Consider the following 23,933-nt stretch of genomic DNA (forward strand, 5'->3'; position numbering starts at 1 on the left):
ATTAGGCTAACAATAATACTTACATCACAGGGACTGTTGTGCAGATAAATTATACAATATGTGTAAAGCACAGAACAGTGATTGCCACCTAGCAAGTGCCCAATAAATGCAAACAAATTAAAAACAAAACATGCAATATTCTTTTTAAGTGAAAAGTAATTGAAGCTGCAGGTCTTCCCTGGAAGTGGCAGCAGATCCAGCCCTAATATTCCTCCCTTTTGCAAACAGAAAGGAACAACTGTTAGCATCGACTTGGTGTTGCGTGATGTACTGGTTGCCTCACACCTTGGGGGGCAGTAAAGGATGTGACCATTTACTCACAGCCTACTAAACAGGCAGGTAGGTGCCTCATACACATAATCTCTAATCTGTTAACAATTCTGGTGAACCAGAGTTATTCCTACAGAGGAGGAGTCATAGGCTCAGAGATATCAAATAACTTGTCCTGGGTCACACAGCAAACAAGCAGCAGCTTCACAACAATGAAAGCAACATTTACACATCCCTTACGCTGTGTAAGGAATTGCTGAGCCCTTTCTGTGCTTACTGTACTACCCTGTCTCTAAGAACAAACACACTTCTAATAAGAGACACTGTGTTGGAATAAAAAACGCCCTGGGCTGGAAGTCAGAGATTTTGGGCTGTGACCTTACGCAAATCACTTTCCCTTTCTGGATGTCAGTTGGCCCAAGTATAAAAGGATTGGTTTGGACTACAACTCTGTCTTGAAAACTTGCAGTTCTAACAGTATATGGTTCTCTGAATTGGGCTTTCCTCCTTCCAGAGGAAGACCAGGAAATCCATGAAAATGTGGGCTGAGGTTACTGACAAGGCCCTTCCTCAAACGGCCAAAGCACGTTTAATGGAAGAGAGAGCATGCAACCGGTTGCATGAGAGCCGCCCACAAGTGAGCATCTGAGGCTGGGAAATCCTGGGCAATTTACCAGGCCCTTGTTTTTCCCCCCTTGGCAAAGAGAGGGAAATAATTTGCCTTAGCGGGTTGCTTTGAGGTCATAAAAATGGTCATAAAGCATTTTCCCAGATTCAAAGTCCGGGTTTCAAAATGCTCTTGAACTCAGCCATGAGAAGGGTAATCAGAGAAGAAGTCAGGACTTTGCAGGATTCCCAGAAAGCAGTCTGAGAATGTAAAAAATCTTCATTACTTCTCCGTGCTGCTTATAGCTGAGTCTGGTCCAGAAAGGGGGAGGAAGCCCCAGCACTAATTCAAAACAACTACAAAGATACTCAAAACAGTGCCATGCTATTTAGCACAATTATATGCTATCCTGTTTTACAAGGTCACCTCCTCCACTGGACAATAAATTCTCACAGGATATGAAATTTGTCTGTCTCTAATCAAGACCTGCTGACTGATTTCATTTTCATGATAAGACCTGAATATACCTTCTCTGTACACCAACCAGTCTAATTCTCTTCTCTTTTTCCTAAGTGCTTTGATTCAAGTCAACAAATGTTTACTGAATATGTACTATGGGCCATGCAGTATGCCATGTATGCATTCTGGTTACTTCTATAAGCTACAATAACAATAACGGCCAAAAATAGCATCAGTCTTTTAGACTTGGGAGTGGAAGAGGAGAATCAAACCTTCCCTCCCTGAAAGTTTGAGAAGGTCAAAGGATAGATCTTGGGATTTTGATTACTTGCTTAAAATCTGTTTATTTTCATTATTTAGCATTCATAAAGTATTACATAAGTATGAACCGTTCATCCATTCAACAGTGATGTCTTGGGCATCTACTCTTTAGTAGGCAGCTTACTAACAGTACTGAGAAGCTAAAGAAGAAAACTAGCTTCTTACTGATTTTATTGGAAGAATAATTCCAGAGGTCTGCTGTTACCAATTTTAAACTAGAGAAATGGTATCTCTCTTCCTCAAGAAAGATGAAGAGATTCATTTGTTGATTTAGTCAAATAAATGAATATTTACTGAGCACCTATCTTATGCCTGGCAGTGGGGCTGCATTAAAAGCATTGTAGCAGGATTCTTGCCCTCACAAGAGCCAGCAATATTTCAAGAAGACAGCCAGTTACTAACCGGGATAGCTGTTATGAAGGGATAAAATGAGGGACTCAGATTTTGCAGGGGGTACCTACATGAGACAGAGGGATCAGGGAACGTCTTTATGAAGGAGCTCCACTTAGGTACAGTCCTGAGGGATAAGAGCCAGTCAAGTAAAAAGAAGAGAGAAGAGCATTCTAGGGCAAGGGAATGCCATGGGCAAACTCCCCCAAGTGAGAATGAGCTTGGTGAGTTCAAGGAACCAGAGGAAGAATGGTGCAGCTGGGGCCTGGTGAGCAACCAAAGGAGGTACGAGAGAGAGGAAAGGGAGCAGACTGACATGTGCTTAAAGCAGCAGACTGGCACAGTGACATTTCTTTTTTGACACCTCTCTGGTGCTATATGGAGAACAAACTGGAAGCAGGCAACAGTGAAACTACGAGACCAGTTAGGAGATTATGGCAGTTTTCTACGTGAAGGGTGAAGGTGTCCTCATCTATGAAATGAGAAGTCGTTGGACTTTAGATCTATTGGGGAGGTTCAAACAGAAGTATTTGCTATTAGAATGAAGGAATGCAGAACAGGAGGACTCAAGGATGACGCCTCAAGCTCTGGCTTGTGCAGCTGGTTAACTAGTGGGACCGTTTACTACAGCGGTTCTCAACCAGCAGCAATTTCCCCCCCTTGGGGACATCTGGAAACTTCTGGAGACATTTTTCATTGTCATGACTGAGGGTTGCTACTAAACATTTTAGAATGGGTAGAAGCCAGAGATGCTGCTAAACATCCTGCAGTACACAAAAGAGCCCCCTATAACAAACGGTCATCTGGCCCCAACTGTCAAAAGTGCTGAGGCTGAGAAATCCCGACTTTCAGAAGTGGGAAGACTGAGGTGGGGGAAAGTTTGAGGGGTTACTTAGCTGTACATCTGGGACATATTACATTTGAAATATTCACGCTAAATTGGACTTGGAACCACACTGCTTAGAATGGAGAAAGTAACATGTGGGACTGCCATCTAGGTTCTTTCGAACAGGAGAGAGTGCATGTGCTCTCTCTGAGCCAGGAAAAGCTAGCTACTCATGAGCCTCTCCTGCTAGCTAAATTATGAAAGAAATTTCATAAAATCAAGAAAGTATGGCTCTTTACACTTGCCAGTCACCTTATTTATGACCCTCCCTTTCTCCCACTCTAAATTTTGCCTATCCTTTCAGCCCAGCTCCAAGTCCTAGATTTGGAAGGCTTCCCGAAGGACAACCATCCTTCCTGCATCTGAATTCAGAGGAGGTGACTTTTCCAGCACCTCTCTAAGTTTACTATCATGCTATCACATACACACCTCTTAAAGATATCTGACATACCTGTGAGAAAAGGACTCCACCAATCTTCCAGATAGAGAAATGGAAGCTCAGACAAATTAAACAACTTGCCCAGGGTCACAATGATTTGCACCAAGTTCTTTTTGATTCTAAAATCAATGCATCACACAAGTGGCCGCCCTCTGATCTCCAACAGTGCTTAATCTACAACCTTTGGATGATTTCTACATCCTGCTTTAGAATGTAGTATTCTACCCAGTGCAGTGGTTCACATCTGTAATCCCAACACTTTGGGAGGCTGAGGCAGAAGGATCCCTTTTCTCCAGGAATTCAAGACCAGCCCAAGCAACATGCTGAGACACTATCTCCAAAAAATAAAAATAAAAAAAATGAATAAAAGATAAAATAAAAGTTATCCAGACGTATTGGTGTGTACCTGTAGTCTCAGGAACTCAGAAGGCTGAGGCATGAGGATCCCCTGAGCGCAGGAGTTTGAGGTTGCAGTGAGCTATGATGGTGCCACTGCACTCCAGCCTGGGTGCCAGAACAAGACATTACCTCAAAATAAATAAATAAATAAATAAATAAATAAATAAATAAATAAATGCAGCAATCTGGCATCCAGAGTGGCTATCATACAGTTCTTCTTCTTCTTCTTTTTTTGTTTATAACTTTTTAAACAATATGGGGTCTTGTTATGTTGTCCAGGCAGGAGTTCAGTGGCTATTCACAGGCACAAATATAGTACACAACAGCCTTCAACTCCTTGGCCTCAAAACATCCTCAGCACCTACCCCTCTCCACCGCCCCAGTAGCTGAGGCTACAGGTGCACGCTACCACACCCAGCTTAGCACACAGTTCTTGCTGGGTAATTTGTAGAAGTGCTTTCCTTCTAGTCCAGCCTCCCTAGCCAGTATGTTGTAAACTGGACAGCAGGGAGCTACGTAGGGAAAGAAGGGAACTCCTCTCCTTTTCCCTCTCTCCCAGGTTCCCACTTGGATTCCCCAAAGAAAGCTCCATCAGTATTTCTGGCTTCCTTCTCCACACCCAAGTCACTCTCCCACAGGAGAAGCTGTATCTAATCTGACCTGGCAAAAATCAGTACTCTTATGGGGCCCCAACTTACCGGTGGGGTGACTGTGTTTAAAGGCACAGATGAAGCTGTATGCAATCTCAATGACCTTATAGTAAACAACCCCACATTTTATGTGATTCAACTTTGCATTATGTCGAAACACTGAAATGGTAACTGTAGCATTGTTCCATTAATTGAACACTTAGTGTGTGCCAGGAGTTGTGTTGTTTCTAGGGATACAATAATGATGGAGACTAAAGTGCTGACCTCCCAGTGCTAATGCTATAGCAGGTGTCTGCAGAGGGTCAAGATAAGCTAAGAGTAAGGTGGTGGCATGGAATAATGGACTCTAACCACACTGCCACTGTGAAGACATAATAGGCTTAGCAGCTGAAACATCCTGGAACTGCACTGTAGATGGCCTTGAAACGCCAATTGCCTCTTTGAAGAAGTCTATTTCAATTGTACATTAATCTCCACATTTTTATAATCTAAAACACTTCTGGGAATTAAGTAAGGAAGATAATGCAATAAACTCCAAATTCCTAACTCTGCCCTTTTATTCTTTTTTGACCAACTTGGCTATCTAAGAAGGTCTATGAACAGAAACTTTTCCCTGCTTGCCTGGTGTAAGGTAGGTGTGCAGTCATCCTTACTGAGTGATAAGCATCTTGGGAAGGAGAAAGGGCAGAAAGCATGTAGCATGTATTCAGGAAACATAATATAAAAGAAACCTTTTTGTTCCCAAGTTGTCTGGGGTTGGAAATCTATTTATTCAAATAAGGGTCCCCTTAAGCCAAAATACACTTAAATCTGGAATAGTACCTAACAAGAGAGAGTGAGACAACTTCTAAGGACTGAAAACTACCATGCCTATAGCTCCCACTCCTCCCATACAGTGGCCAGACATTACTCCTTGGATAGAACATTTACTACTGCAGTTAGTACTTCAAAAAAAAAAAAAAAAAAAAAAGCCAACTGACGCAATAAACTCAGCTCATTGAATTTCAAAACATGAACTCATTGCTATCTCAGGAAATATCACCTTACTCTTTAGATTAAATGTTATCCCAAGTCTAGGAGGCATTCAACATTGAGAAAGTAATATACTTTAGTTGGCTTCTCCAGGCTCGAGTTTCACCAAAACAAGTTTCATGCAAAGATTAGCCAAGTACCAGGTAATGGGATATGGCAGGGTTACGTCATCTGTGGCCCATTTCCAAAGAAACATGGCTTTTCCAGGTGGAATTCTAAGTGCTCTCTCTTCTCACTCTTTATAGTCTTTGCTTCACCCATCAGCAGGATGGTTAAGGACAGATGCATTGAAACAGGCTGCAGGCCATGAGGCCCTGGGCAAGTCATTTCAGCTCTCTGGGTCCTTCCTTCCTCTACTGTGAAGTAGATCATACCGGGCCACTTGTCATGGGGCCTCTTCTTGAACTAACATTCCAAGATTCTTAGTCCTGGACTCTACTTTCCAAACTCTTCCTGTGGCTGCCCCAGCATGAAGTCCCCTACCCGATCGGTAAAATGTAAACACTGTGTGAGTCTTACATTCTGTAAAAATGAATGGAGGCAACTACTTGGAAGATCAAGTCGGCTCATCTCCCAAGTCCACTGCTCAGGTAAATTTCCAACCCTAACATTAATCCACCTTGAATATCCTCAACCCCTTCCCAAGCACAGAGATATGAAAAAGAGTGATTCTTGCTGTTGATCTGATGATGATGATGATGATGAGTTTCTGTTGACTGTTTATGAGGTGTCAGGTCCTGTACTGAGTGCTTTACTTGCATTATCTCATTTAATTCTCACAAAATCCCCATTAGGTGTGCATAATACATGAGGAAACTGAGCTACAAAGAGGTTAAATGATTATTCCAAGCTCTCACAGACAGTGGTGGAACCCGGGATTTGAATGTAGGTCTGCCTGACAGCATACTATCTCTCACACTTGGAGTGATTAAGTGCAACTATAAGTGCAACTTACTCTGCCCGAGACAGGACCAACTTACAACTGCATCTCAATTATCAAAGGGAATGCAATTATCATTACTACTCCCTTTCACTCTCAGAAGTATCTTGGTTTGCATCATAAACTATATAGTCACCTGGTATAATGCCTGAGGAGTGTCAATAATAATAATAATAATAATTACTATTATTATTACACAATATTCATGTCACTTTTGCAATAAAGCCCCTCTTTTTCTTTTTTTTTTTTTTTTTTTGAGATGGAGTTTTGCTCTTGTTGCCCAGGCTGGAGTGCAATGGCGCCATCTCGGCTCACCGCAACCTTCGCCTCCTGGGTTCAAGTGGTTCTCCTGCCTCAGCCTCCTGAGTAGCTGGGATCACAGGCATGCACCACCATGCCCAGCTAATTTTGTATTTTTAGTAGAAATGAGGTTTCTCCATGTTGGTCAGGCTGGTCTTGAACTCTCGACCTCAGGTGATCTGCCCACCTCAACCTCCCAAAGTGCTGGGATTACAGGCATGAGCCACCACGCCCAGCCAATAAAGCCCCTCTTAACCATCCTACATTACAGGTAACCTCCACCATTCCTCCCCATCCTTCTCACCCTGCTATATTTTTCTTAATATAATAGCATTCATCACCATAAAAAGTAACATGTTTTGCTTATCATCTCTTTCTTCCAGTAAAATATAGGTACAAAACTTTTTTGTTTACTCATGTATTTCCTAGTTCCTAGAAGATGTTTCATAAATGTGTTGGATGAATTAAGGTAACATCATGATCATCATCATTATAACAATGGCTAACATTTATTGAGCATTTACTATGTGCTTGGATGCTGCTCTAAATACATGTATCTTCTCAAACAACCCTAACAATCTTGAATTTGGAATGATTATCATCATAATTTTACAGATGAAGAAACTGGGGCTTAGAGAAATAAAGCAATATTCTCCCCAGGTCACGCAGATCATTGGCAGATCTAGGAGGGAAGGGGGGTTGACTGTCCCCAGTATCTATGCATAAAGCCACTGTTCAAAGTCTGATAGCAAAGGTACCACATCCACCAGCAGCTCAAGGATTTAGAGAATCAGAGGAGGGTTCACACTACTGCCTGTCAGGGTTTTAAAGCCCTCCCTTTTAAGAAGTCAGGGAGAGTTTCTTTAAAAAGGGGGACACAATATGAGTTTCAAAGGATGGGGTGATAATATGGAGAGATGGAAGAAGCGTGAAACTGGAAAATCACCGGGCCAAACACGCTGATTGGAACTAACAGCTTCTATGTGGAAGCTCTGCTGAAGAAGACCTAAAACACTGCTAAGTGTTTTAGGAGTTGGACTTCATCCACTAGTGGACTGGATCCCACAAAGATTGGAACGAGAAATCAGTAGTCTTGAATCCTGAAACTTCACATCAGGAACAATGCCAGAAAAATAGGCAAAGCTACAGCTATGAAACAAAACTCGCCCCTGGACCCTCTACAGACATACACACCTTCTTAAGCCCAGGAAACATACTGGAGCTGGTAAATCCCACTTAAAGTGCCTTGCTTTCTTATAGATTCATTTGTGCCACAGGTCCTATCATGTTCCCGGTGAGCACACAGCTCATCTCTCACTATGACAAAGATAATGTACAATGCAGGTGCTTACCCTTCTCCCACTCCACAGTGTTACAACCAGACATATTATTTTTGGTCACAAGGGCAATCCTCTACTACATCCTAGCCCACCCAAATATCTCCATCACACCTTCTTGTTACCCTGTTTAAACGGTATCTGTGAACTCGTTCTAACCCTTCACTCTAACACCCATTCTTAGTGGGAGGTCAGGCTCTTCCACTGCCTTTCCACCTCCCTGGCTGCTGCTCTTATATCAGAGCCAGCATTTCTGTAACAATCTCTGAATCAAAAAGAACAACCCTTGGGAACAGCACCTGGGTCACCCAGCCCAGATCTCTGGGCTGGCAGCTAGATAGATGATGGCAGCCTGGTCCATGTGTCCTGGAGAGTCTTAGCGACCCTGAAGAAAAGCTTCATGCTTTTCTTAGCGACACTGAAGAAAAGCACATGCCTTCTGGGTGGTTGGCATTATATTACAGGAGCCAGAAACAAAACAATTTTTTTTCCTGGCTTCACACAAAAACAATTGCATAAGTAATGTAAGCACTGGCAGGTCACCAAAGGGACCAATTATAAATCTCTACTTCTCTATTAACACACAAATGAAAGAAAATGTGTTACCTCAAAATGTCATTAAGAGGAAGTCACTTACTAATTTCAGAGGCTTTCTCTCCTCTCCTCCCAATATTCCCTTCTTTATTTTCCTAGTAACTAACCAAAGTCAAAACCTTCCTCACATGCTTTGGTTTCAATTCAGAAAAGTACATCAAGGCTATGATGGTTCATTACCCATAGTTGAAATGCATATGGAAATATTCCTGTATATTCCAACCTGCTTTCTCAAGGAAAGAATGGAATTCCTTGCCCTTGAGATTTTGGGGAATTAGTAGAAAATGGACATGATTTCAGTACCTGGGAGATGGTCAAATCTATGCCAGTTACAATTAGTGGAAAGCAGGGGAAAGTCCTAGAAGTCCCTAAGAGTGGAAATGACTGTTATTTTCTAGCCAAAGGTGGTAAAATACTTTCATGTGAGTGTTAACGAGCTTTAGTTAGGAAAAAAAACAGAAGTTGTTAAGATGAGAATCAGTCTATACATGTAAAGAGCTGAAGCAAGCTGATGGATGTGTTAATTAGTTTGATAGTGGGAATCATTTCATAATGTACGCATATATCAAATCATCACATTGTACAGCTTAAATATATACAATTTTTATTTGGCAATTAAGCCTCCATAAAGTTAGGGATTAAAAAAAAAAGCTAAAGGAGCATTTGTCTTTTAAACACAGCACCTGGAAGCCCAGGAGCTCTGCAGGGCGCACAGCATCCTGGCCTTTGGGAGGGAGCAATATAACTACAGGGAGGCAGACAGAGCCCTTTAACCCACTGACCTCTTTTAATCTGCTTGTTAGCCAGGCTGCGGACAGGCCCAGGGGGTCTTTGACCAATGCCTCTCTGGGGAAAGGTCAAAGGTCTGGGGCACATTCCCTCATCATCATTATTCTCAATTATTCTTCATACAGAGCCATGTTCTCCTTCATTTTGAGGAAGAGCCCCCATAAGTGTTTTCCAAGACGCTGAAGGGTGATGACTCAACCCATCCCCACTTTCTTCTCCACCTCCCTCCCAGGATGTCCCTGATCAAAGGGGCTAAGAGGGGATTGCAGTGAACAGAGAGGCCCCTCACAGAGAGAACTGCAGCAGTGAGCACAGGCGTCTATACTGCACACTCACGCAGACCCACCTCAGCAGCAGGCTCTGCAGCGCACTAGGAGGCATCCAGGGTATCTGATACAGCAGTTCAAGGCACAGCCTTTGCCATCAGACAAAGCAGCCCTTTTAAAGTTACGAGCTCTGGAATCTTAGGCAAGTCATTTAACTCTCTGAGCCTTAATTTCCTTATCTGAATAATGGAGATAATAACAGTTTTTATTTCAGAGGATTGTAGAGAAGATGAAATAGAATCATGCACATAAAGCTCAAAGTAAAGGTTCAGCACATTAGCTATTAATATGATTTTAGCAGTAATTTTAAAAAATCTTTCCTTGATGATAAATGTAACATATGAGCATTGTACAAAATTTAGAAAATAAGGAAAAGTATAAACAAAAAATAAAAAATAAGCCAAAACAACAACAACAACAACAAAACTAGTCCTGGTAACTTCCCCCACAAGAGCTTGGCACTATTGACTTTTGGGAATGTTTCTGTTGAGTCTTTTCTCTGTGCGTGGAGAAATGCACACACTACTGGTTCATCTTGTCAACATAAGAGCAACCATTCACTGCCCAATAACTAACTGCAGAACCCTGAGCTCAAATCTGGATACATTTTTTTCCCCAATTTTTACTGTAATTCTGTGAGGTGCTACAGTCTCCACTTACAATGAGAAAACCAAAGGTCAAACAGGTGAAGCAACTGGCCCATGTCACAGGGCAGTGGCTCCTGTGCAGAGCTCTGGCTGCAGGTCTCTCTGACTGGACTACCCGCACTCCGTGCATTAGCACAGGCTGCCAGAGGGGCCTCTCTCAGTGCCCTTCCTCTTGCCATTCTTGGGCTCTACCACTCCTCAAATAATACCAGCTGCTCCAGAAGTGTCCTTATTGTTTCTCCTTGCTCTGCCTAAGTCCAAAGAACCTAAAAGAAGGGAACTAGGGTGGGGAGGGAAGGTGGTAAGAATGTCAGAACCACCCACGGTATGCTCTGTGGCTGTGCCCCAAGCTTATCCCCTCCCAGTGGGTGCTTTGGGCCTGGGCAGTCACCTCCTCTCACTTTCATCAAAGGCCTGTGACCCTGTCAGATGGGATTTGGACAGATGTAGGATCTACCAGCTACTGCCTTCTCTCCTAGGTGGGCAGGTGCATTTCTGACATTCCCCTGCAGAGATAACATATAAAGATGCAAGTTTTGCCTCTAATTACTCTGGGCCTTATTTTTGATCCAATTAGCCTTAAAATAGAACATGAAACAAGACCTTTAATTTTACTATTCAAACAAAACAATTAATTTTCAATCTGTGGGTTAACTGATTTCATGTTTATTGAAGTGCATCAATGATAAAAGTTCAGGCACCCACCTCTGGCCCCAGGCCCCATTCTGGAGCAGTTATTCACACACAATTGACTTCCAAGATGTTCCCAGGGAGGTCCTTCCTGCTGAGGGCCACTAATGATTCAAAGGTAAGAAAGGTTTGTTTTCCCAGAGCCCATAAGAAGAACAACCATTCACCCAACAGTACAACGTAGAGTGGGGACAGAGATTATGTCTCATTTACCATTGAAGAAAATAATGATAGTTCCCATTTAATAGACAAACATGCTTCAGACTCTATGCTGGATCATGTTCCTATGTCATTTCATCTTTTCACAACCTGGGGAAAGAGAGTTGTAAAACAGCCTTTTACAAAACAGGAAAACTGATTCAGGAATTAGTAAGTGGCAAGGCTGGAATTCAAAGCAAGAATCATCTGCAAGCAAAATCTTTCATGATGAACACAGGCACCAAGGCTGTGCTCTGCACAAAATACACAACAAATAAAGGGTAAATTGATCAATCAATAAGTGCATGAACAAAAAACAAACTAATGATATTTCAGCTAATGATGTATCAATGGTTCCTAGCATTCACAGAAAAGCTGAGGCTCATCATTGAGGATATCTGAGGCTATCTGGATGCCAAGACCCAGTCATGCCTCTTCCTGCCTGGGCTCTGGGGCAGTGGGATACACGGGACAGAAACTGCAACACCCTCAGGGCTTCCCAGTTGCTTGAGCTCCTCTAGCCCCTCCTCCACCTCATGGGGAAAGGGTACTTTGGTGGACCATAACTACCTTGGGTGGTCCTCACAGTTAATTGGAAAAGTGAGACAGGTCTAAAGATTCAGACAGACCCAATAAAGGCTGACCTCTGACCCGGGTTGAGGAAAGCTCCCTCCATAGACTAAATGGGCAGCAATATCGGAGTGGAGAAGACATCCCAGCCCTTACCACGGCCACCTGCCACCAAGCTCCAGAAGCCATCCCCTGGGAGGCTCCACGTTCTCCCTGCCTGGCAAATCATTCTTTTTTTTCTTTTTAAGAAAGCATTTAGGTTTGGCAATCTGACCCTATGCAGTTCAGATCAGAACCCAGCTTTCCTATGCTGCCTGTTAGAGTGGCATCTCAGGTATGGCTTGGAGAGAAATTATGTGAAACTCTGGCCTCTTCCACAGCAGTCTGGTTGGAGAAAGATTCCAGGAAAGGATTAGGGAGCTGGAATCATGACATAGTACAGCAAAGGTGCATAACGTCTGCTAATGTTACAGCACATTAAACGAAGTTGTAAAATAGTAGCTTAAAGTTAGGCAGGCCAAACATAACACAAGAAGTACGAAAAGCAAGGTGCCATTTTTCCAACAAATAAGTTCATTATATGAAGACCTAGCTTTGGTTGATCTAGCATCTTGGTATCCAATGCAGCTGCTGTGACTTTCTCTCTCTCTCTCTTTTTTTTTTTTTTTTTTTTTTTTGGTAGCATCTTTAAAGACCTCACACCAGCAAGCATACATTCCAGTTTATTAATCACACCTATTTCTTATTGAGTCCTTTTTATATGCCAGGCAATCTACAAATACGATTTCTTATCCAGGCACTAGTTCTACCAGGTGGGAACTTGCCCCATTTTACTGAGAAGGAAACTGACATCCAAGGGGGTTAACCGACTTGGCCACAGCACTGGCTGACTTTAATGGGGGAATTATGGTCCCCGCCAGTTGAAACTATCCGATAAAAAAACAATTCACAAAAGCAAAACCCAGAGATTTCCGATCACATTTCCTCTTTGGGATGGAGAAACAACTCAGGCTTCTTTGGGCAGCAAGGAAAATCCTGCTATTCTCAGCTCTCCGGGGAGTGATAGGCGGTTATTTTTGAAAACGGAGGAGGGAAAAAGTACCTGCACCCTGGATGGTTCTTTGCAAGCTTGAAAGAGAACTAAGGCATTGTGAGAGGCGGGAGGAGGACGCGGGGCATACTCACTCACTCGGGGCTCATGTATTCCCCACAGACAAGCCAAACCGCAATAGAGATCAATAGCCATGTGCACCCCAAAGTATCAAGACACAATGAGGGCTCGGTGAAGGCGGACCACGCTGTCCCGGGACAGACTGTGAGGGCGCAGACCTGCTCGTAGGAGACAATCCCAGCGTGTGCAACCCAAGAGAGCTCCAGGAATTCGTAGGTGGAAGGGACGGAGAGATAATGCAGCCCAGTCCCACCTCCCTTCAATGACTCACAACCACAGACATACACACATCGACTTTCCTGGTTTAAACACACACACCTCCCCTGAGATCTAGCTTCAAAACAATAAGGGAAATACCAAGTGCGGAATGCATTTCAGGGGCTTTCCACCATCCGGGCCAGTTCCTAAAGGGGATGGGGGGTGGGGTGGGGGATTAAAAAGTAGAGCAGCGCCCAGGGGGTGCGGTCTGCAATCCACCCTTACCAGCTTCATGGTGGTGTTATTCTGTTCCCAGCGCCACAGCATCACGCTCATCTTACTTCAGGGCGAGGAAGGAAGGGGCAGAGGAAAAAGGAGGAGGGGGAAAAAAAAAAAAAGCCGAAGCACCTGCCCGCGCGCCCGGCAGGTCTGGCCGTCCAGTCCCGGGTCTCTTGGCCGCGGCCCCTCCAGGCATCCCCGGCGCCCGCAGCCGCCTCGCCCCCGCCCCGGGGCCGCTGCTGCGCGCGGGGACCCTACCCAGGAGCCCGGCGCCCGCCCGCGCTGCCCGGCTCTCGTGCCTCCCTCGCTCGCTCCCCGCCGGCCTCCCCGCCTCCGCCAAATCAAACAACTCCCCCTGTGTCCAAGCGCCCGCTCTTCGCAGCGCGGAGGCCGCTGGGGCCGCGGCGGCCGGGGGCGGAGGGGGGGGTCTGAGGCTGGTGAGATCCCCGCCCCCTAGCTGGCCCGCGGGGCGCTCCGCGTGGCCCCCGGCGCTTCAGTGGGCCTTTCGCCACTGCCGCGGGTGGGCGTGAAGGGAGAAAGATGGTCGGAGTTGGTGGGAGGATACTTAACTATTTCGGGGAGGGCGTGGGTAGTAGGGAGAGCCTTGGGCAGAAGATGGGTAGGGGTGAGGCAGGGGGAAGGGGCTGTGGAGCGCAGTTCGTGGCTCCCGGGTCCCCATGGGTTCTTAGCCCAGACATCAGCGGGCGCCTCACTATGCGCGCTCATCTCCCTCCGCATTTTCTTTCTGCACCGAACTCACGCAAGTTGGCAGAGCCGCCTCCCCCTGGAGCAGCTGGAACTATGGCTGCAGGATGGATGCATTTCTGACCCCCGCAACCCTAATCTCACACACACACACACACACACACACCCCACCCCAGCCCACACGCTGCGTCCCCAGCAACATTTATTTCCTGCCACGTGAAGGACAGAGTTTAGGTATTTCCAAACACACCTGGTCTGGCCGCTGCTGGAGAAAGGCCATTCAAGGCCCTCTGGAGAGGAGGAGGGGTCAGGCAGCGACAGAGGAGGCAGCCTGTGGCCTTTGTTTCCTCTTCTGCCTGCTCCACCTGCCACAGACCCCGGGTGCCTTCCTTTGAGGACTGGGATCTCCCCACCTTTCTGCCCAACTCTTGTCCTGGGTCCAGCCTCCTCTTATCTGGCAGTGACCCTCCAGGGGTCCCCAGCAACTTTCGGTATCCTGAAAAGGCTCAAGAATCCTTCAGCTCCCCAAGGCAAGATGGCACTATCCACCCAGACCTTGGAGCTTGTTTCTGATTTGGGCAGCCATGACATCCTAGGATGGGAATCCTGGCTGTCCCCGACTGGTAGAGAGTTATAATGAGAAATCATGGATTGCCTTATTATGTATTCATTTCCGTAGTCAAAACTGTTCATAATGAGGAAAGGTGATAAAACTGGTCCTAATCTTTTTCATCCTAATCTTTAAAACATGCCAATTAGATCAACCTGTCACCCTGCCTAAACCTTTCAGGACTTGATTTCCTTTCAGAGTTTAAAAATCCCAGCTCTCTTCTATGACCTGCAACCTGGTCTCCCACCCTCTGTCCCTGGCCGGCTATGTTGCAGCAACAGTGGCCATCTTTCTTTATCTCAAACACATCCAAATCATTCCTACCTCAGGACCTCTGCACATGATAGTCCCTCTCCCTGGAGCACTGTTTCCCCCTAGACTTGCCCATGGTCTCGTGTCTAATGTCACCTCTTCAGGGGGACTTCTGACTTCTAATGTCGAACCTTCTCATTCCCACACTCTTTTCCACTCCATTACTGTTGTCTCGTCGCCATTGTTTTGCCTCTCAGTTAACTTAGCTAACCTGTATTCTTGTTTCTTTTCTCCCTTGTCCCACTAGACTACAAATTCCAACAACCTTTTCTGTCTTGTTTCCCTGCTGTTCCCCAGTGCCCAGAACAGTGTGTGGCCCATAGTGGGAGCTCAGTAAATGTTTCCCAAATGAAAGAGTGTTGATGATTGTCCTAGTGTAAGTCCATGCAGCTTCCTCTACAGCTAGGACTGAGCCAGACCCAGGCAGCAGATTCCACATCCTGCCTCAGGCCCTAACTTAGACTGAATGACTACAAGAGGCCCTTCTATGTACATCTCTACACGTATTTCTGAAGAATGAAACAGAGGCAGCAATATTTGCTGTCTCAAGGGAAGGGGCACAGGCTAGGACAACATATCAGAAATGAGAGAGCATATGTCATTTGAAAAAGCATATTCTGTATTAAAATATATTTATATATTTGGAAAACAAATCCTAAAATAACGGTTTTTTTCCCCAAAAAATAAAGCTTGACAAATCTTATTGGCTAAGAGAGCAAAACACAAGATATCTCTATCACAGTTTTTTAAAGCCAAGAGTTCCTTGGAGTTGAGTGGGTGGAAGAAGAATCCAAAATCCTGATTGTGTGAAAATGCTGCAAGATCAGGGATTTATACATTTTCTGGAAAAACATCATTAGGTTCATTATACTTTCTAGGATAGCCACAACATTTATGAACTATACATCTGCAGAAAGTCACTGAATGAGCTCCTAGTTTTCAATCTTTGCTGGAAAAAGGTGAAAAAATACTACTCATGGTACAAGGAGAGATGGGATGGTGTGGAGGGAGATACAGAATGTACCAGCCTCAGCTTTAATTAAAGACAATAAAGCCTGTGACCTTTCCCTTCAGATCTCGCACACCTTAGGTCATAGGTATTCTAGCTCATTTAGCAAACACTCCTTGAGCATCTACCATGATACATTTACCCAGCTTTGCCCAGGGTGTTGAGAGTCAGGGAGGATTCCTTTTCTGGGGTATGTGTCTGTGTGTGTGTCCCTACCATGCACACACACAGTCTAGTAAGAAAATGGACAAATACACCAACAGTTTCAATGTAATGAAACAGGTGCTACAAAAGAGGGCTGTATAGTGTACAGCTGGGTCATAAAGAAAAAAACTGGCTGAGTGCAGTAGCTCACACCTGTAATACTGGCACTTTGGGAGGCCAAGGTGTGAGGATTGCTGAGTCTAGGAGTTCAAGACCAGACTGAACAACATAGTAAGACCTTGTCTAGACAAAAAATTTAAAAAAGTAGCCAGGCGTGACTATACATGCCTTAGTCCCAGCTACTTGGAAGGCTAAGGTGGGAGGATCATTTGTGCCCAGGAGTTCGAGGCTACAATGAGCTACGATGGTTCCACTGTACTCCAGCCTGAGCAACAGAGTAAGACCTCTGCAAACTCTGCAAAAAGAAAAAAGAAAAGAACAATGCACAAGGCTGGGGAGCATGGAAGGACTTCACAGAGGTGATGCTGACCTGCTTCTGGCAGGTTTGACAAGAGGAGAGAAGCATCTCAGGAAGGTGGAATAGCATGTGCAAGGGCGTAGAGGGGTGAAAGTTCATGGCAGGTTCTGTGTGTTCACCTCACATGGGGTTATTTGGTAGGCTGGGACAAGCAAGATTGCTGTAAAGGAGACTCTGTTCTTAATTCTTATAAATCAGGGGGATGATTTGTCCAAGCTCCCATTTTAAGAAGACCTAAGAACAGCAAGAAGATAGCTTTAAAAAGATAGAGGCTGGAGGAAGGGAGACCAATTACATGTCTGTTGAAATCATGCTGGAGATGGGTATGAGCACCCAAAGAAGAAGAGGTGAGTGGAAAAGATGACTGATGTCACCAGCATGATGGTATGGGTGGTTCCAAAGGGTAATGGCTGTGAGTTCACAGGTGTCAGGACCTTGTAGATTTGCAGAGACAGAAATAGCTTCTTAAAACCTCCTCATCCACCAAACCTCTCCTACCACCTTTCTCCTTCCTTCCATTTCCATACTCTTCCACCAAGACCTTTGATGTGAAGTAGTGGAAAGAGATCAGTCTGTGTTGACCACCTGGAACAATGCTTGTGAAGGTCTGCCCTGAAGTGCGGTCTGGTTCCTTCCAGCTGTTGGCCTCTTTATTCAGTTCATGGCTTTCTGACCCATCCCCTGGGCCTGACAATTCAGTGTTGTCCCTGGCAGGTAGCTCCTCACTGCTAGCTTAGCCTATTTCCCTAAGCATGACCATTCTTGAACTCTCATGGTAGCCACGAGGTAGGGCCCCAGTGTTCTGGTACTGTGGAGCCCCTGGTGGGGCTGACCACTCAGAGTCTGGATCTGCCTGTCACTGAGTGGTGTCCTCTGTTCCAGACCTTTCCCATCCCACCATCCAAGAGGCCTGTCCCACATTGTTCAATCACTCAACACTCCCATGTCTGCCTCCCATGCTTCTCTGAATTTTCAGCACCTGCCCAGCTATGGCAGCCACATGACAAATATCTCCTGAATGAAAGTTGGACTGCCCATCTTGCTCATCAAGGCAGAATGAAGAGGAGATCAGGCCAGGAGGCAGGGTTGAAGCCTGGCATCCCAAAAGGTGCCACTGGTGTTTCCTTGAGCAAGAGCTACTCATCAGTGGACCTTCTTTTCTTCACTAAGAAACTGGTGATCTATAAAGTTCCTTCTCACTCCTAAATTCTGCAAGCCCAGCCCCTGTCTGATAAACTAATTTGTGTCCAGCTGTTAATGGCTTAATGTGTTTCCCAGATAACGTACTTCAGTTTAACAGGGGTCTTCCACTCTTTCAGCCAAAGCGATGACTAATGGGAAAAAGCTCAGACAAGGTGGGGGCCGGCCGGGAGAACTTCAGACAAAGTAGGCTCTCTAGACTGCTCCCATGCATGATGTGGGCTGACGCCACTCTACCCACGCATGAGGCAAGGCCGATGGGGGGATGTCAGCTTTTACATGGTCTTAGAATGACAAAAGAAGGGTCAGAAGCAGTGTGGCACCCCATGGGGAGGAGGGAATGAGCTAGATAGCTTGTCAGAGCAAGCCCATTTTGCTTCCAAATAGCTGGGCTTGAATATAAAAATACCACAGAAGAGCTTCACATTGCCTGTCACATGAAAATCCTAGCCATAGTAGTGGCTATTTATTGAGCATGGTACAGGACACCTTTCACTTACTCATCACAGCAATACTGAAAAGGATCCTTTTTCCTATTTTGCAGATAAAGGCTCAGAGAGGGAGAGTGATTGGTCCTCTTCATCTGACTTGAAAGCCACCAAACAGGAGTAAAACTCAGGCCTCCCTGCCTGGTCCCCTATATCTGCAGTTGTCTGCATTGCTGTCATATTACATGCAGGAAATGAAACCCCAGAAATGCCATCTCTGGCATAATGAAGGCAAACTGTGTGCAGACATTTTTGCAAGTAGCTTAAAGACTTCAAGTCTCCTTCCTTCTCTGGGGGTACCCAGAGACCTTGGAAAGAAAAGAAGAAGATATATAAAAATTAAAATAAAAGGCTTGTGGAAGTACACAGCTGGTAGGCTTTTCAGAACTTGAGAGTCGAATTTAAGAAAAGTACTAATCCTTCCTAGAGAAGAAAGGACTCCTGTCCACAAGTCAGCAACAAGGAAGGCCTGAGCACAAGAGGTGCCATCTCCCCTCCACCAGCCTTGGAGGGGAGTAAGCCTCCTACCAAAAGGTCAGCCTTGGAACACTGGGGTCTGCAGGGGGTTGAAGGCTGTTGGAGGGTTTGAAAGTAAGACGTATGGCTTTCAGGAGGGCAGACACAATGTCACACTGACAAGCCTACGAATGAATGAATACGCCCCCAGAAAGGGCTGGGTTGGGCTAGCAAAGGATTTCTCTCCCTCCTCTCTTCCCTTTTCTTTTTTCTTGAGATAAAGAATTATGTAAAGGGATCTCCGCATTGCATATACTAAATGCCACTGCATTTATTATGTTCCCTTGACAGGGTTAATTTGTCACTTCCTGGCTCCCCCCACAACTCAGATACTTTCTTCCTTCTAATGGTGGGGGTCAGGTGAGGGTCAAGAATTTCTAGGTGTAGTGTCTCCTATCACCCCTCCCAAAGTCCCTGTGGGCTGCCTACTCTTCTGGAGTAGGTCATGCATGATCACACCTCCATGCCTTTGCTCAGGCTGTTCCCTCAGCATGGAATGTTTTTCCTTCCATTCTCTACCAGTTGATATCATGTTGATCTGTCAAGACTCAGAGCAAAACTAACTGCTAGTGAATTCTCAGATCCTTTCCACTCATGGGAAGTGTGTATATACTCTTAGTACTTTGCTTCTATCTGCTCTATGGTCTTTATAACAGTATAATTCCTCTTATAGTAGGGGAGGGGTACATTTCATTCATTGTTACGGATGTCAGCAATGACATTAATATTATTACAACTGGATTATAAGTTGCTTAGGAACAGGTACTCTATTTTATTCATCTTTGTATACTCAGAATAGTACTTGGCTTATCATTGGTATAATTAATAGAATTAACAGATTCAGTGTCAGGGCTATAGGGAATTTAAAGATCATCCCATCCTACTCCCTAATTTTCCAGAAGAATCTGAGTCCCCTATATAGACCCGTTTCCACTGTACCATCAAAAATGTAATGAAAATAAACTGCACTGAAACAGGAAGCCAGAAATACTAGGCACAAAGGCATCTTGGGTGAGACCTCAGGAAGAAATCAGAAATTCATGATGCCCTCACCAGGCTAAAGATTCACTTGTTTGCTAGGAATCTGGATATGTACTTGACATTTTCTTTTAAATATTACCAGAAGGAGAGCTTTTGGAGAGCGAAGATTATGTGTCATTTCTCTCCATAGCCCTCAAAACACTGTGAAACATAGAAGGCACTCAGGGTAAAAAATAAGTTTCAGGATGAATGAATGAATAATTGAAGACTAATTTGAAAGCTCCAGGGTAAGTGGTTTTTTACTTATTCAAGCAGACAAACTGGTCCCAAGTAACCCAGGGCACATATCCCAAGAGCAGACGTATGATTCCCACAAATCCAAGGGTTGCCAGGTGCCCCTGGCATTTATTTGCTCTGTTCAACATCCGGGCCTGAGGACTCCTTCTCCAACCCCCTCCCCACCCACTGCCTCAATGCAGCAGATAAGGGTTGAAATTGTGCAATCTTTGGGAGACCTCTCACCCCCTTTGAGGGGCCTCCGTGCTGCTCGACCTCCCTCCTCCCACCCTCCCAGGAGCTGCACCTCTAGGGTCAGGGCATGGGGACCTGTGATCATTTTGGGAAGTACCTTAAAGACTAATTTTAGGCATACCTAGTCTACTCAGGTGGGTTAGGGGTTCATTAAGGTGAAACAAAAATTTTTTTTAACTTAAAAAAAATTCCTGCCACAGAACTGTGGGCACAGAAATATGGATAGCTATTGCTAAAGCACTTTTAAAAGTTCAATGGCTTCTAACTTTTGTCCTCTGTTCTGGTTTTGTGTTTGAATGATTCAGAGAAACAGTTTAGAAAGGAGTTGCCTTCAAACTCTCACTGGGTTGCATTGGTTTGTTGGTTTTTTGTTTTGTTTTGTTTTCGGTGGTTGTGGTTTGGTGAGGGTGAGGGTTGGTGTGGTTTTGTTTACTTTATTTTCCCTGTGGGATCAGCCCTTTCATTCTTGGCCAGTTCTGGTCACTAGGAATTAAGGTTAGCAATTTAAGAAGCAGTGTCTTTCCCAAAGGGCTGTGGTCTATGTTTCCTGGGAACTATTGAGGAACTGAGTGCCTCCCTAATAACCCTTTTGCTGTAGGGAATGTGGTTGCTAAATGCTACCTGATTGAACAATTAAAGGAAAACAAATAGCCTTGAAGTGGGTTAAAAAATTATTACCTGATGGGAGGCTTGGGAAACCTTTCCCTTAGAACAAAAACAGTAGGTAAACTAACTCCATTTTTGTTAGGCATCCTAATCCTCCCAGGAGATGGTTGTTTGCAAGCACACACGCACAACGGTGGACACAATCTACTCCAGGGCTTCCTCCTTCACCCAGCCCAGGAGAGGGTGTCTCCAGTGAGCACCACTGGGGTGGGGGTGGATACTGGCACTCTGGGTCTGGTCCACAAACATGAGTTGAGGGAGGACAGGTGCATCAGCAGAAACAGAGTGTATTTGCAATCACCCTCTATCCAAAAGTCCAGAGAGACAACCTGGGAAATCCCAAAATGAAGGTGCCATTGTTTAGCAAAGGAAAACTTCAGCTGCTGCTAATGACTTGCTTTTGGCTTCTGTGCAGGTCCATGACATTGCATTGGTCGTAATTACTGCTGCTGTTGATTGACCTCAGCAGTTCTGGGCATTTCTCAGATTGTAGAGCAGAACCAGTAGGGAGGTCCTCCAGAGCAAACTCAGTTCCTTTCCACAGCTTCCTTCCTGGTCATATTCCAATGAAATGCCAACATCAAGAACTCATGATAACCTGGTTTTATGTTTTTCAAAAACACTTTCACATCAGTTATCCTGGCAATTATTCTTAGAACCGCTCTGTGAACTAAGCTGAATGGCTGGCATGGTCCCATTTTCCTGAGAAGGACACTGAAGCACAAAGAGGTTGAATGAGCTGTCCAAAGTTGCTTAATGAGAGGTTCACACTAGGCCTTAGACCTATTAGCTCCTATCCAAATACCCTCCTTATAGGTTCCCAAGACAAGTGGACTTTACACAATAATGTTATTATTAGCAAAAGCAATGGTAGCAGCAACTATAGCTAATACTTCCATGTACTTCTCAGAATGGTGCCTGGTACTATATACATAAAAGTATATCTTACTGACTTATCATAGGATGTAACAATATAGGTTTGAAAATTACATTTTACAGACGGGAAAACAGGAACAAACAAGTTAAATAGCTAGCTTAAGGTCACACAGCTAGTAAGTGATACAGCGTGGATTTAAACCCTGTTTGGCTACAAAATCCACATTCTTAACCTGTGCTGTTCTGTCTCACTGTGTGGTAACCTCATAATCATAATGAGAACCTAAGAGTCATCAATAAATTCATAATATAAATATATATAAATATAGTCAACTGTACAAAACCTTTCAGTTAACTCTTTTGTTTCCCTTAGAACAAAAATAGTAGGTAAACTAACTGAAAGGTTTTGACAAATAACATGTGGCATTCCTAGTTAGTGGGGTTTTTTTCTTGTCTTTTTTGTTTGTTTGTTTGTTTGTTTTTGATGATTAGTGTTATTACTAGTAAATTTCTCATTGAATGTACCAAATTCTTTCTCAGTCCATGCAATCATAGATAGTGTTTTAAATAGCTCTGTGACCTGGGGCAAGTTATAAACCTCTCTCCATCTCAACCTTCTCTTCTGTAAAATGGGTATGACCATGCTTATCTCTCAAGGTTGTCTTGAAAATCGGGTGAGATACTACATGTGAAAGCACTTGGAAAACTGTGAATTCCTAAAAACCAATTTCCCAAAATTAATTGGTGTGAAACAAAGTTTAGCTGTTTCAACAACCTTACATATGCGTCTTAACTGCAAGACTTCTAGGAGTGTAAATATGAGAGTGAGCATTCAGGATCTCCAGGAAGAAAATTAGAAATGGAGTATTTTCCAAATTTATTTGACTACAGAACCCTGTAGGTAGAGCATTTCTCAAGGTACTATGCCGAGGAATCTAATTCAGGATATGTCTCCCATGAGGCGGAATCTGGCTTGTATCTTCCCAGAAAGCTCCCCATCGCAGCAACATTCAAAGCAACCCTCAGATGCCACCTGAAGCCACCTCTAGATTTCCCTACTTAATCTTGAGACTGCACCACGAGACTTAAGCCTGAGTTTCTACCATTACAAAGATCAACCCAAGGACTACAGGATACAAGTGGGGAGAGGAAGAGGCCCTGGGGCTCCAACAGAACCATGACTAGAGACCTTCGACACTTCCACCCTAGTCCTTGTGTCCTATACACCTGTGGTGCCCAACGTTTTTGGCACCAGGGATCAGTTTTGTGGAGGACAAGTTTTCCATGGACCCGGGGGGCAGGGGATGGTTTTGGGATCATTCAAGTGCATTACATTTATTGTGCACTTTATTTCTATTACATTATAATATATAATGAAATAATTATACAACTCATCATAATGTAGAATCAGTGGGAGCCCTGAGCTTGTTCTCCTGCAACTAAATCGTCCCATCTGGGGGTGATGGGAGACAGTGACAGATCATCAGGCATTAGATACTTGTAATAAGAACCCTATTGTAAACTATGCACATGAGGGATCTAGGTTGCATGCTCCTATGAAAACCTGATGCTGCTACTGATCTGACCTGAGGCAGAGCTCAGGCAGTAAGGTGAGCAATGGGGAGCAACTGTAAGTACAGATGAAACTTCGCTCGCTCACCTGATGCTTACCTTCTCCTGTGCGGCTAGGTTCCTAACAGTCCATATACTGGTACCAGTCCATGGCCTGTGGGCTGAGGACCCCTGCTATACAGAATCTGGCTTCTATCAGGCAGCCTCCTGCAGAGTCACAACCCAAAAGCCAGTCACTCAGAACGTGTAGCTGGCTCCTGACACAAAGCCAAGATTTGAAGAACGGCTCTACT

General features: G+C 44.5%; 1 protein-coding gene across 5 annotated transcripts in view; it reads right to left on the reverse strand.

The window, feature by feature from the left end:
- NAV2 (neuron navigator 2) overlaps positions 1-23,933 on the reverse strand; it is a 409,147-nt gene that overhangs the window by 328,955 nt on the left and 56,259 nt on the right. The window contains exon 1 of one of the 5 annotated variants that reach the window (XM_077964834.1): positions 13,499-13,789. The exons of the other annotated variants lie outside the window; for them this stretch is intronic. Within the exon in view, the coding sequence (XP_077820960.1) occupies positions 13,499-13,549 (51 nt within the window). The 5' untranslated portion in view covers positions 13,550-13,789. Of the gene's footprint in view, positions 1-13,498; positions 13,790-23,933 lie in introns of those variants that run through there. 5 annotated transcript variants of the gene reach the window in all.

The sequence above is a fragment of the Macaca mulatta genome, chromosome 14 (genome assembly GCF_049350105.2).
Source record: "Macaca mulatta isolate MMU2019108-1 chromosome 14, T2T-MMU8v2.0, whole genome shotgun sequence".
NCBI classification, from domain to species: domain Eukaryota; kingdom Metazoa; phylum Chordata; class Mammalia; order Primates; family Cercopithecidae; genus Macaca; species Macaca mulatta.